The 13,596-nt window shown below is 39.6% G+C and overlaps 1 protein-coding gene across 1 annotated transcript in view; it reads left to right on the top strand.

The window, feature by feature from the left end:
- Positions 1 to 13,596, top strand: part of LOC108316283 (methylthioadenosine phosphorylase) — a 61,720-nt gene that overhangs the window by 28,141 nt on the left and 19,983 nt on the right. The window contains exon 5 of the mRNA XM_017546036.2: positions 6,211 to 6,313. Coding sequence (XP_017401525.1) covers positions 6,211 to 6,313 — 103 coding nt within the window. The remainder of the gene's footprint in view (positions 1 to 6,210; positions 6,314 to 13,596) is intronic.

The raw sequence follows: 13,596 nt of genomic DNA, 5'->3' as shown, positions 1-13,596 counted from the left end.
AGCTGCATTAAAAAAAAAAAAAAAAAAAATCAGTTGAGTAGGACTTGCTCAACTGCTATCACTGTCAAAAATAGCTCAAGGTGAAACTTGCAAACATACTAATAAGGAGAAGGATGAGATTTCTTTTTTAATAGGGTTGTTTATCAGGAATGTTTTGCAAATAGTGATTTTATTTTCAATGAGAAAAATATGACCCAAAGGTGAATATTAAAGGAAACATAGTGTGATTCCTGGTGCTAAGTAGTTTCTATAAAATGTGGTTAACATGTTGGCCTGTAGTTTCTAAGGCCCATGTTTGGATTCTCTCCCTCTCAAAGAATGCAGTGAAAGAATCCCAGCTTAGAAGCGAGGACATCCAAAATTCTTTCCTGGCTGTGCTGTGAAATTCCCTTGTCATATACTGTCCTCACCTGCTAAATGAGTGTGTTGAATTGATTCCTAAAAGCTGTGGTATCCTCCCCTCCCCAGATTATTTCTTCAACTTGTTTTCTTATTAGAACTGGGAGAGGTTCAACTGTGCTTTTGTCATGCATTCTTACTCATCAGGAAAGTCCCACTGTAAACACAGTGCTGAGGGATCAGTTATGTCAGTCTGTTTCCTTCTCCCAGAGACAGCCCTGCCTTGGGCTTCCCCTAGAACTTTATTTCATAGCATAAAGCTCTGGGCCCAGAGGTTGGGAGTTTCTATCTCTTAATGACTAGAAAGTGTTTTATGACTAATAGTTACACAAGGAGCCTTTGTTTAGCTCTTTCTCTCTTTCCTGTCAGCAGCGATTTTTAACCCTTACTGTTCTTACCTCTTCTTGCTCATTTCCCTCACTCTTGAGCTGAGAATGTCACCTCCACCTTTATAGAGAAGACAGAAACTTAGGCATAAACTCACCGCCTTCCTTCACCTTCCCTTTCCCCAATTATGTGAGTCCCCATTCTTTGTCATCCTCTTGTCTGTAGCTATCCTTGAAGTGGTGTCCACTACTCCCCTGGATGAGGTTCATTCTTAGGTTCTGTTTCATAACCTTGTTGTATATTAACTTCTCATCATAGATCCTGTTATTAAAAATCCTATACTACCAGTTTTTGAGTTTTTATTAGGTGTCACAATCAGTTAATCCCATTATTTGCATACAGCAGTCATATTTCCAGTTTATAGTTGAGGAAGCTTAGGCCCTTACTATGTTTCTGACACTGCTCATTATTACGGTTCTAGCAGACATCTTCTATCTACCTTATCCTTCCCTTTTACAAAAGGTGAGAAAACTGAAGCCCAAAGAGAGTATTGTCACCACCTATGTAGAGCTAGAATTTTTATTCTTGTACACTGTTTAGCATGATCTCATTAAATATAATAGAAAATAAGGGAAAACTATGGTCCCTGTTTATTAAGCAGCCTTACCTGGCTGGGATATAAACATCCACTGGTTTTTTTCCTTTTTTATGCCACCATGAGCATTTAGGAGCACTCTTGATATCAGAGCAGTAGGAGGATCTTAATGATGTTGATCTAAATTCATAACTTTTCACTTTCTTCTTTTTTTTTTTTTTGAGACAAGATCTCACTATGTTACCCAAACTGGAATACACTGGCATTACAGCTCACTGCAGCCTTGACTTCCCGGGCTCAGGTGATCTTGACACCTAAGCCTCCCAAGTAGCTGGGACTACAAACGTGTGACACTACACTCAACTAATTTTTCATATGTTTTTGTAGAGACAGGATTTTGCTGTTACCCAGGCTGGTCTTGAATGTCTAAACTCAAAGGATCCACCCACATTGGCCTCCGAAAGTGCTAGAATTACCTGTGTGAGCCTGACTTCCTTCTGGTTATTAAGACAGACTTGTTCTGCTTCTTAGTCTGATGTTGTTTCTGTCAGAATTTTTCTAACAGAACTGCCCATTCACGCTGCTGTTTGATTCTTGGGATATATTCTAAATGATGGGTAGATTCACTTCTCCTAAACCATCTTCCTTATGAGCAGCCATTATTCTGCTCTGCCAGTAAATTAATTGACTCAGGATTCTGCATGTTGGGTCTTGTTGTGGATACAGACCATATTCTGAGAGCTCCTCAGAAGTCGATGATTGTGTTTGCTTCTGCTGGGGGATGGGTGTTTGTCCTCAGCTTGTTTGCAACACCACATTTCCTCAAAGGAAAGATATTAACTAACAGCTGTCTTTAAGCCAATGTAAGAATCTTGATTCAAGAAACAACCTACTAGTCAATCTATTTCTAGGCTGCTTTTCTCCTTTTCTTTGTCTGAAGGTGCCACTGTTCTCTCTTTGACTGTCTTGAGCTCATTTCTCTTGGCAACACACATTATTTCGTCTCCTTTACTCTTCCATAGGCATTTTTTTTTTGTCTACTGACTTTTCTTATCACATATCCCTGCTTGACAGCCTCAAGCAATTTGTTGGGTACCCTTGACTTGAGGCCCATCAAAATGTCATTCTTTTGGGTTGGCAGAAGAAACGTGCAGAAGCATATTTTCCATAAATGATAGTGACTAGTGCCAAGTACGTGCTTCATGTTGTCTTATTCAGTTCGTGACGGGGACTTTATAAGGTAAGTGAGATTACTCCCTTAAATTTAAGGAAACTGATGTAACTGAGGTGCAGAGAGATGAGAGTGACTTTCCCAGAGGTACACAGCTAATGAGTGGTAAAACCAGTAGGTCAGTCAGTTCCTGAAATCCATGTTTTCCAGTAGGATCCCAAGCTAATGGGCAGATAAAAATTAGTCCCCTTGCCTTTACTGGTTAACGCAAGAGTAAGGGGCAGACCTTATCTTTTATTTCTGTAGGTTAGGAGTGTATTGTGGGTCTCACTGAATTTAAAAAAGTTGTCAGCAAGACTGCATTCCTTTCTGGAGACTTAGGGGAGAATCAATTTCCCTGCCCTTTGCCACTCACATTCCTTGGCTTATTGCTCTCATTCATCTACAAAGCCAGCAGTGGCAATGGAGTCCTCACCTCTCATCATGATGATATTGACTTCTGCCTCCGTCTTGCACATGTGAGGACCCATGTGAATACATGCCATCTACCTAGTTAATCCAGAATAACCTTTCCATTTTAAGATCAGCTTGTTAGCAACCTTAATTCCATTTGCTATGTTAGTTCCCCTTTGCTATCTAAAGTAATATTCATAGGTTCTAAGGGTTAGCATATGGACATCTTTGGGGGGTGCATATTTGAAATCTAAAGTGGACATGTTATTATATCATAGTCTATTGGGAGGTAGCCACTGGAGGTTTTTGCAGCCTTGTTTTTATACTTAAGCAAGGGCGTACATGTGTGTCTTAGTCTGTTCTGGTTGATATAATGGAATACCATAGACTGAGTACCTTCTAAGCAACAGAAATTTCTCAGTTCTGGAGGCTGTCCAAAAAAAGTTGCCAGCAGATTTGGTGTCTGGTGAGGACCCACTTTCTCACAGATGGCACCTTCACATGGTGGTAGAAGGATGACCTAGCTCTCTTGGGTCTCTTTTATAAGGGTTCTGATCCCAATCATGAAGAATCTGCTTAATCACCTCCAAAAGGCTCCATCTCCTAATACCATCACCTCTTGGGAGTTTGGATTTCAACATAGGAATTTTGGGAGGACACAAACCTTCGGACCATAGCAGTAGGGATGTTGCTAATACCTCACGAAGAAAGAACTTGAAGAAGCTGAGTTATTTGCCCAAGACCACCCAAAAATTCATTCAAATCCAGGGGCAAAACTACATTTCCTGTGTTTTCTCCATGTCACTCAGAAAACTCAGCATGAGGGAGAAATATGATTCCGAATATAGAAGAGCTGTTTTGGCTGGAACTTGGAAGGCAACAGGCAGGCTCAATTGGGCAACAGTCCCCACTTTGTGGGGTGTGACCAGCAGGCTTATTCCAGGCTTCTTGCTAAGTTGTAAAACTTCTGATTTCTCTGATAGATACCTTCAGAAAGAGGACTGGTGGAGTGCTATTAAAATTTTACACATTTCATTCTAGAATTTCTTTTGGGAGCATAATCCACTGTCCTCAACTGTGATTATAAATCCCATTGCTCTTGATCAGCATTTCATTCAGCATTAACAGTGCCTCATCATGTTATACTGTGCAGGTATGTTGCTATTTGTAGGAATTTAAGTTTAGATCATTAAACGTTTCAATACGGAATATATTGACACTTAAGTTGATGCAGAGAACCACAAACAAGTGGGCAAACTGTAAGAGGTGTTTCTCATCTGTACCTTCCCTTCTAGCATCTTGATAGTATAGCCCAAAAACGACTTTAAGGCCTTGCTTCTTCCCCAGGGCTACCCTCTTTGCTTGCCTCTTACAAGGTTGAGGGTTGTGAGGCTCCATCTGGTGCTGACTCCAATTCTGTCTCTTTCCCAGACCCACAATTGTGAGCTGCAGTGGGATATCTGGACGTCTTGGTTGATACAATCTTCCTAACACCCTTGTAAAATAGACGGGTGAATACTATGTTTACTGATTGGAAAATGAAGAGTCTAAAAGGGCAATCTGGTATAAGTCACATAGCTAGTAGTTGGGGAGCTTTGTTGAGAAGGAAAAATGCAAAATGTTCCACCTGTGAGAGGAAATTAAGACTGTAGTTAATAAGTATCATGTGCATATTAACGTTGCATGAAGCTTAACATAAGTACATCTTATTCTTAAGGTTAAAAAGTTCAAAGCAAAGGTGGTGGGTGGGGGGGGGTTTTCCAAGGCAAATGGGTGGGGATAGACAGGAGATAGGCAGAGGTAGATGAGATGCAGGCATTATGGTGTGGAAGTTAGTTGGAGTATAGCCACTGGAGGCTTTTGTGGCCCTGTTTTGATTTTATATCATAGTTATAAGTAGGGATGTTGCTAATGCTTGACTCATCAAAGGCTGAAACAAAGCCAGAGCTGAAGTTGAGTACGTGGCATTGTTTTATTGGTTAATCTTTCAAAAAGAGAAAAGCCTCTGTTTATACAGGCTCAAACAGTCATTTGACCTGTTCTTCAACTCCATCTGGAATTGCTTTGGGGTTAACTTAGCATTTCCCCTAAAGCACATATGACAGGGTTAGGAGAAGCTTGGATGGTGTTTTCATTCCTCTAGAACGCTGAAGCCTTATCTCAGAGTGAGGTGGCTTCAGTGCCACTGTTTAGTGTGTGGTGGACTGGAAGTAACAGGTTAATTTCGGCGAGTAGACATGCCAGCTGTATAAACGGAGCCAGTGAAACTATTTCTCAGTGCTGTCTCCCACCCCTGGAAGAGGACATTATGTTATCTACCTGCCCCTGGTGGCTTCCCTTGACCCTTATCTCCCGTGCTGTCCCCTCTTCCCTGTGTTATTCATCAGTTCAAATTTGGAATAATTGAATGCATAGAGAAAGTGGCTTGTTCTAAAAACTTCTAGCAAGAAATTTCTAGGTGACTTGGTGCTAGATTAATTTTAGCCTCTCATGGATTCAAAACTGTTTTGTCATAAAACTTGAACTAAGATACTTTAGAATTAATGACAGCTAGGAGAGAAAAAATCTAAGACAGCAAACAGAAAGATTCCTAAATACGGAGCAGGACAAGTGGCTATTTCAGTGGGTCACTGGCATTAAGAAATATAGTTGAGGATACAGGCAAGAATTACTCTTAGAAATATGATAATTAAATGCAAGGTAGGTACCTTGTTTGAAACCAATAAAACAACTGTTTTAAAAAATTGTTTTAAGACATTGGGGAAATTTGCATCTGCTCTGAGTCAAAGCCTGGGGTTTGTGTCTGTGAAAAAGCTAACAGAGGAAGCAAGTTCAACAAAATTTCAGAAACTGTTGAAATCTGGGTGATGTGTATATGGTGACATGTATATGTTCACTATATGGTTTTCCACATCTGTGATGATAAAACATTTTCGTTTGACTTCCTAAGTGTTTTACCTGCCGTTCTGAGCCCAGAGTTGAGTTGTACCTGCCGTCCACCGCAACGTGGTTACTGCATCACGGCTGCCAGACCACAGACACTAATTCTTGTTGTGCGGTGTGTTGCTGCCAGCTCAGGGCCAAAAAAGCTGAATATCACCCTGAAGCTTTTATAAACAAATTGTCTTCAGCTTATCCAGAGCAATTGAGTCTGGAGTAAAGACCAAAAGATTGACTTAGATAAAGCTGACTCACCAGCCCTTGGAAGATGGAAAGATGGCCTTAAAATAAAACAAACAAAAACCTTTTTTGCTTAATTTCGTAGGACCACTATGAGACCACAGTCCTTCTATGATGGAAGTCATTCTTGTGCCAGAGGAGTGTGCCATATTCCAATGGCCGAGCCGTTTTGCCCCAAAACAAGAGAGGTATGTAGTCTTTCTAGAACGTGTACCAGAATAAATTATATGGACTTGGGGTGGCATCTGGCATTTGTCTAACTGGCAGAGCAGGTGGCCCCATACCCTCACTCAAGTTTGCTTTATATTATACAAAGTCTTATGAAGAGTTATTTCCTCTTGTTAATAATGCTCTGTTACTCTAATTCATTTTAAGCTGAACCACTCAAAGTTCCAACCATCCTTTTTAATGTGCTTTGATTTTGCTGTCTGGATACCTTTTAAATAATTTAACATAGAATATCACATTACTCAAGAGTATACAGTCTGGAGACAGATTACTTGGGATCAAATCTCTGCTCTTCAACAAAGTAGCTATGTCCAAGAGGACAAATTATTTGACATCTGTGCATTTCAATTATCTTATTGTAAAATGAAGATTATGATAGCATGTACCTTATAAGACTGTGTGAGGGGTGAAAAAGTTAATACTTAATGAAGTCTCTGAACCATGCCCTTCAGTTATGGAACATGATGGCTGGTAGCTGCTTTGATGAATTAAATTACTGTTACTGATCATCTAAAAATGGTCAGATTGGCAACTGTTGCCTTCATGCTTAGTTTGGCCATTACTACCCAGCCTTCTGTCTACTGTTATAGCCAAATCACAGAACTGTAGGGATAGCCCCACAAAAAGGCCAGTGGTGGTATAAGGTGTGGAATCACAGCGTTAGTTCCCAAGGGACAAAAATGGCTACCATGACTAAGAAGTCTGTGCCTTAGTCCACATGTGCTACTTCTCTTACAATCCCAGGTTTGAAAGTCATATGCAACTTGAAAGATCAGAAGTATTGTTAGAGATGAACTGCCTCATAAAATCTGCCTTATAAGTTGACTTAGAGAATATAAATACCTAAACATGTTATTCATTCAGATAATGTTAACACCTGCATATAGAAAGTATATGATTTCTTTTAGCATTTATGTTTTACCCTACGTAATCACAGAAAACCCATTTCCTTATAGTTAAGAGCAAGGACACCTAAACTGAGAACACAGAGTTGGGATATTTCTAGTCTCAAACGAGAATTTGGAATCTAAAACCAAGTACTGGGGGAAGCCATTTCACATTTACCACTGCACATTGATTCTCTCTGACTTTACGAAAGTACATTTTTTACTTTTTTTTGTTTTTTGTTTTTCAGTGCCAGATGAAATTTGTATATGTATGTATAGCATGTTTCTGGATAGTTATCCACAGAATGTATCAGAAAGCTACTGGTTTTACCTCTGAAACACAGATCTGTCCACATAATTTGCTATCCTGGGGAAATAAAGTATGGATAAAATTCTTGTCCACTTCAAAATGGGGACACCTTGGGAAGAAATAGTCTAAGGAGAGAATATGCATACTGGTATGAATCTGAGGTCAGCTATCAGGCAAAATACAGTGACTTGGGGAACTAGTATTAGAAGTAGGTGGGGGAAGCACAAAGAAGCTATATAGAGCACATGCGAATGTGGGTCTGGGGTGATAATTTTCAGTAATACAAGTGAGCCTCCCTTGAAGCCAAATTAATTCAGCTAAAGGACCCTACATAAAGACTGAGAGAATGCTGGGGAAGGCAATTTAAGAAAAAGGCAAAAATAAGCCTTCAGAAAGAGATTTTTAAATATTGTCTGAAAACCTGATTAGTAAATGGTGCTGCCACTTGGTAATTTTCGCTTTTAACATCAACATGATCTTTCATGTACTGACGGAATAGGACCATCATGATGAATTGTCAAGTGGCAAGCAAGGTACTCGGTGGTTGTACCATATTCTACAATTTATGTTAAAAATGTATATATACAAAGAAGTAAATATGTAAATATACGCAAATAAAATATCTTTGGAAAGTTAACAAAAAAACTGGTAACAGGAAATAGGGAAGATGGCAGATAAGAGACAGGGCTAACATGCAGTTCCCACATGGACAGACAGAACAGCATATAGAGACACTGTGATCTTTTGCTCCAAGAACCACTGTAGGAACTTACCAGGAAAACCAAAAGAATTCAAAGATCCTTTGAAAGAAGTGGCACACCACTGCAAATTCAGCAAAACAGGCAAAAATCTGAGTTCCCAAAGTGTGAGTTGGGGAGAACCTACCTCCAAACATACATCCCCACTGAGGAAATCTAAAAATCCAGATCATGGGAGAAGGATTTAAACTTACCTAGAGATGAAATGGATTTAGGGAATTATGTGAAATATAAAGTAGAAGTAGCAGCAGAAAGTGCCTTGAATGTACTCCCAGTCCCCACCTTGAGTCCAGTCCTGACTATATCTCACAGTGGCCCTCAGGAAAGGCAGCCATTGGAATTGGAGAGGGATCGCAGGGCAAAGGAGTGAAATTTTAGTGGTTTCAGCTGGGCACAAATTTTCTTGGGTGGACTAGCAGGAGCTTCTGCCAGTGGTGTAGGCAAATGGGAAAGGGTAAGGTCAAAAGCCATGCTTGCTTTCTCAGTGGAGTAGCTCACAGCCTGGGGCAAGGTCTGAACAGTGCACCCTGGGAGTGAGACTAGCCTCACCAACTGCATGGTGGCTGGGTGAGGCCTCTTGCTGCTGGATATCCCCCACTACCCTGGCGAAATATATGATAAAGCAGAAGCAGCCAAGATCCCCTCTGGAACATAAACACGTTGGCCTGACAAACCACCCCCACCCCCCAATTCCCACAGTAGATGCAGCAAGACCTGCCCAAGAAGAGTCTGAGCCCAGACCCACCTAACCCTGCTGCCACGTGATGGTAACTCCCTACCTGCCCTGATAGCTGAACTCAAAACACAGAAACTCTTTAGAGCTTTATGGCCCTGCCTATTGCCCAAGAAACCAAAATAGTTACCTTGCACATTTTAGGTCAAGCTTAGAGCCCATTGCTACTACTGTAGCTGGTGCTGTCTTGAAAGTACCACCTCCTGGCTGGAGGCCAGTCAACTCAGGCCATTACAGCAACTCATGAAAGAATAACTCTGATCCCAGGAAGGAGAAGACAAGACGTAATTGCACTGGCTGCAACATCCTGGGTAACCAGAGGTCCTGAGTGTGTCCACATGACAACTTCACTGCTAACATAAGCAGCATTCAAGAGAGCCAGCACACTAAACATTTCTACAACCAGTGACTCTTGCAGAGTTTACTTCGCTTCCCTGCCATCTCTACCAGAGCAGGTGCTGGTAGCCACAGCTTGGAGACCTGAAGATGGATCATATTGCAGGACTCATTGCAGACATCCCCTAGCACCAGCCTAGAGCCTGGTACCCCCAATGGGTGGCTAGACCCAGAAGAGCAGTTACAGTCACTGCAGTCCGGCTGTCAGGAAGCCCCATCCCTAGGGGAAAGGGAGAGCACCACAAGGGATCGCTGCATGGGACAAGAGAAACTGAACAGCAGACCTTGAGTTTCAGACCTCTCCAGTGAAATAGTCTACCAAAATGACAACCAGAAAAACATTTCTGGTAATACGACAAAACAGGTTCTGTAAAACCCCCAAAAGATCACAGCAGCTCCTTAGTAATGTATCCAAACCAAGAAGAAATCTCTGAATTGCCAGATAAAGAATTCAGAAACCTGATTATTAAGCTATTCGAAGTGAAAACCAACAAAAAGAAATTTTAAAAAAACAATACAGGATATGGATGAAAACTTCTCCAGAGAAATACATATAAAGAAAAAACAATCAGAGCTTCTGGAAATGAAAGACACGCTTAGAGACATACAAAATGGCACAACTTCAACAGTAGACTAGAACAAGTAGAAGAAAGAACTTCAGAGCTTGAAGACAAGGCTCTTGAATTAACTGAATCAGACAAAAATAATTTTTTAAAAATGAATTAAGCCTTGAAGAAATTTGGTATTATGTTAAATGGCCTCACCTAAGAATAATTGCTGTTCCTATGAAAGAAGAGAAATCTAAAAGTTTGGAAAACTTACTTGAGGGAATAATTGAGGAAAACTTCGCTAGCCTTGCTAAAGATCTAGACATCCAAATACAAGAAGCTCAAAGAACACCTGGGAAATTTATTGCAAAAAGATGATCACCTAGGCACATATTTGTCAGGCTATCTAAAGTCAAGATGAAATAAAGAATCTTGTGAGACAAAAACATCAGATAACCTATAAAGGAAAACCAATCAGATTAACAGCAGACTTCTCAGCAAGCCAGAATCCAGAAGGGATTGGATTCCCATTTTCAACCACTTGACACAAAATGATTCTCAGCCAATAATTTTGTATCCAGTAAAACTGAGCTTCGTAAATGAAAGAAAGAGAATCTTTTTCGACAAATGCTGAATTTGCCACTACTGAGCCAGCACTACAAGAAATGCTTAAAGGAGTCCTAAATCTTGAAACAAAACTTCAAAATACACCAAAATAGAACCCCGTTAAAGCATAAATTGCACCAGACCTATAAAACAGTAATACAATGGCAAAATAACAAGGTATTTAGGCAAAAACCAGCATGATGAATAGAACAGTACCTCACATTTCAATACTGATTTTGAATGTAAATGACCTAAATGCTCCACTTAAAAAAAATGCACAATGGCAGAATGGATAAAAAGGTACGAACCAAGTATCTGCGGCCTTCAATAGAGTTACCTAGCACACATGGACTCACATAAATTTAAGGTAAGGGAGTGGAAAATGCTATTTCATGTAAATGGAAACCAAAAGCAAGTAGGAGTAGGTATTTTTATATCAGAAAAAAAGCAGACTTTAAAGCAACAACAGTTAAAGGAAAGAAGGACACTATGTAATGATACAAGGAGTAGTCCCAACAGGAAAGTATCACAGCTCTGAATATATATGCACTTAACACTTGAGTTCCCAAATATATAAAATAATTACTAATAGACCTAAGAAATGAGATAGATAGCAACACAATAATAGTGGGAGATTCGGTACTCCTCTGATGGCACTAGACAGGTCATCAAGACAGAAAGTCAACAAAGAAACAACGGATTTAAACTATAACCTAGAATAAATGGACTTAACAGATATTTACAGAACAATCTATCCAACAACTGCAGAATGTACATTTTTTTTTTATCAGCACATGGAACATTCTCTACAATAGAACATATGATAGGCCACAAAACAAGTCTCCACAAATTTAAGAAAATCAAAATTATATCAAGTACTATCTCAGATCACAATGGAATAAAATGGGAAATTAACCCCAAAAAGAACGCTCAAAACTACAAATACATAGAAATTAAAGCTCCTGAATGATCTTTTGGTCAACAATAAAATCAGATGGAAATTAAAATTTTTTTTGAGCTAATGATTATAGTGACAACTTATCAAAACCTCTGGGATACAGAAAAAGTGGTGCTAATGGGAGAGTTCATAGCATTAAATGCCTACATGAAAACATCTAGAAGAGGACAAATAGACAATCTAAGGTCACACCTCAAGGAACTAGAAAAACAAGAACAAACCAAACCCAAACCTAGCAGAAGAAAAGAAACAATGGAGATCAGAGCAGAACTAAATGAAATTGAAACAAGAAAATACAAAAAATAAATGAAACAAAAAGCTGATTATTTGAAAAGATAAAATTGATAAACCATCAGTGAGATTAACCAAGAAAATAAGACAAGATCCAAATAAGCTCAATGAGAAATGAAACGGGACATATTACAACCAATACCACAGAATGCAAAAGACTATTCAAGGATACTATGAACGCCTTTATGCACACAAACTAGAAAATCTAGAGGAGATGGGTAAATTCTTGGAAATACACAACTGTCCCTGATTAAATCAGGAAGAAATGGAAACCCTGAACAGACCACTAACAAGTAGCAAGATTGAAACAGTAATTTTTAAAAATTGCCAACAAAAAAAAAAATCCAAGACCAGATGGATTCACAGCTGAATTCTATCAGACATTCAAAGAACTGGTACCAATCTTACTGAAACTTCCAAAAGAGAGAGAAAGCAGGAATTCTTCCTAAATCTTTCTATGAAGCCAGTATCCCCCTAATTCCAAAACCAGAAAGGAACATAACAAAGAAAACTACAGGCAAATATCCCTGTTATACATAGATGCAGAAACACTCAACAAATTACTAGTTAACCAAATTCAACAGCCTATCAAGCTAATACACCATGATCAACTGGGTTTCATACCAAAGATGAAGTGATGGTTTAACGTAGGCAAGTCAATAAATGTGATACATCATATAAACAGAATTTCAAACAAAAGTTATACGGTTATCTCAGTAGATAGAGAAAAAGCTTTTGAATTTGACACAGTCCTGCATCTAGTTATAATTAAAACCCTCAGCAAAATTGGCATAGAACAGACATACCTCAAGGTAATAAAAGTCGTCTATGACAAACCCACAGCCAAGGCAGTGGGGAAAGGACACCCTATTTAACAAATGATGCATGATAATTGGCAAGCCAGATGTAGATGAAAAATGAAACAGGACCTTCATCTCTTACATTATACAAAAATAAGCAAGATACCACCTTGGTCCTGCAGAATGGCCATAATTAAAAAAAATAAAAAATAGATTCCGGTGTAGATGTGATGAAAAGTTAACACTTTTACACTACTGGTGTGTGAATGTAAAGTAGCACAATGGAAAACTGTATAGCAATTCTTTACAGAACTGTCATGTGACCCAGCAGTCCCATTCCTGGGGGTCTACCCAGAGGAAAAGAAGTTATATGAAAAAGACACTTGCACATGCATGTTTGTAGCAGGACAATTTACAATTGTAAAACCTATGGGACCAAACTAAATGCCCATCAACCAATGAGTGGATAAAGAAAATGTGGTATATATACATCATGGTGCGATGGTTAATATTGAGTGTCAGCTTGATTTGATTGAAGGATGCAAAGTATCAGTTCTGGGTGTGTCTGTGAGGGTGTTGTCAAAGGAGATTAACATTTTTCCCCCATTTATTTTATTGCATTTTAGGTTTTGGGATACATGTGAAGAACATGCAAAATTGTTGCATAGGTACACATATGGCAGTGTGATTTGCTGCCTTCTTCCCCATCACCTACGTCTGGCATTTCTCCCCTTGCTATCTCTCCCCAGCTCCCCACCCCGCACCGTCCCTCCCCTATTTCCCCCCAACTGACCCCAGTGTGTAGTGCTCCCCTCCCTGTGTCCATGTGTTCTCAGTTTTCAACACCCACCTATGAGTGAGAACATGGCGGTGTTTGATCTTCTGCTCTTCTGTCAGTTTGCTGAGAATGATGGTTTCCAGGTTCATCCATGTCCCTACAAAGGACCCAAACTCAT

This window comes from Cebus imitator, unplaced genomic scaffold (assembly GCF_001604975.1).
Source record: "Cebus imitator isolate Cc_AM_T3 unplaced genomic scaffold, Cebus_imitator-1.0 Scaffold186, whole genome shotgun sequence".
Classification (NCBI taxonomy): Eukaryota; Metazoa; Chordata; class Mammalia; order Primates; family Cebidae; genus Cebus; species Cebus imitator.
Note: the sequence above shows the minus strand (reverse complement) of the source record. Positions and strands in the feature narration are given on the sequence as shown.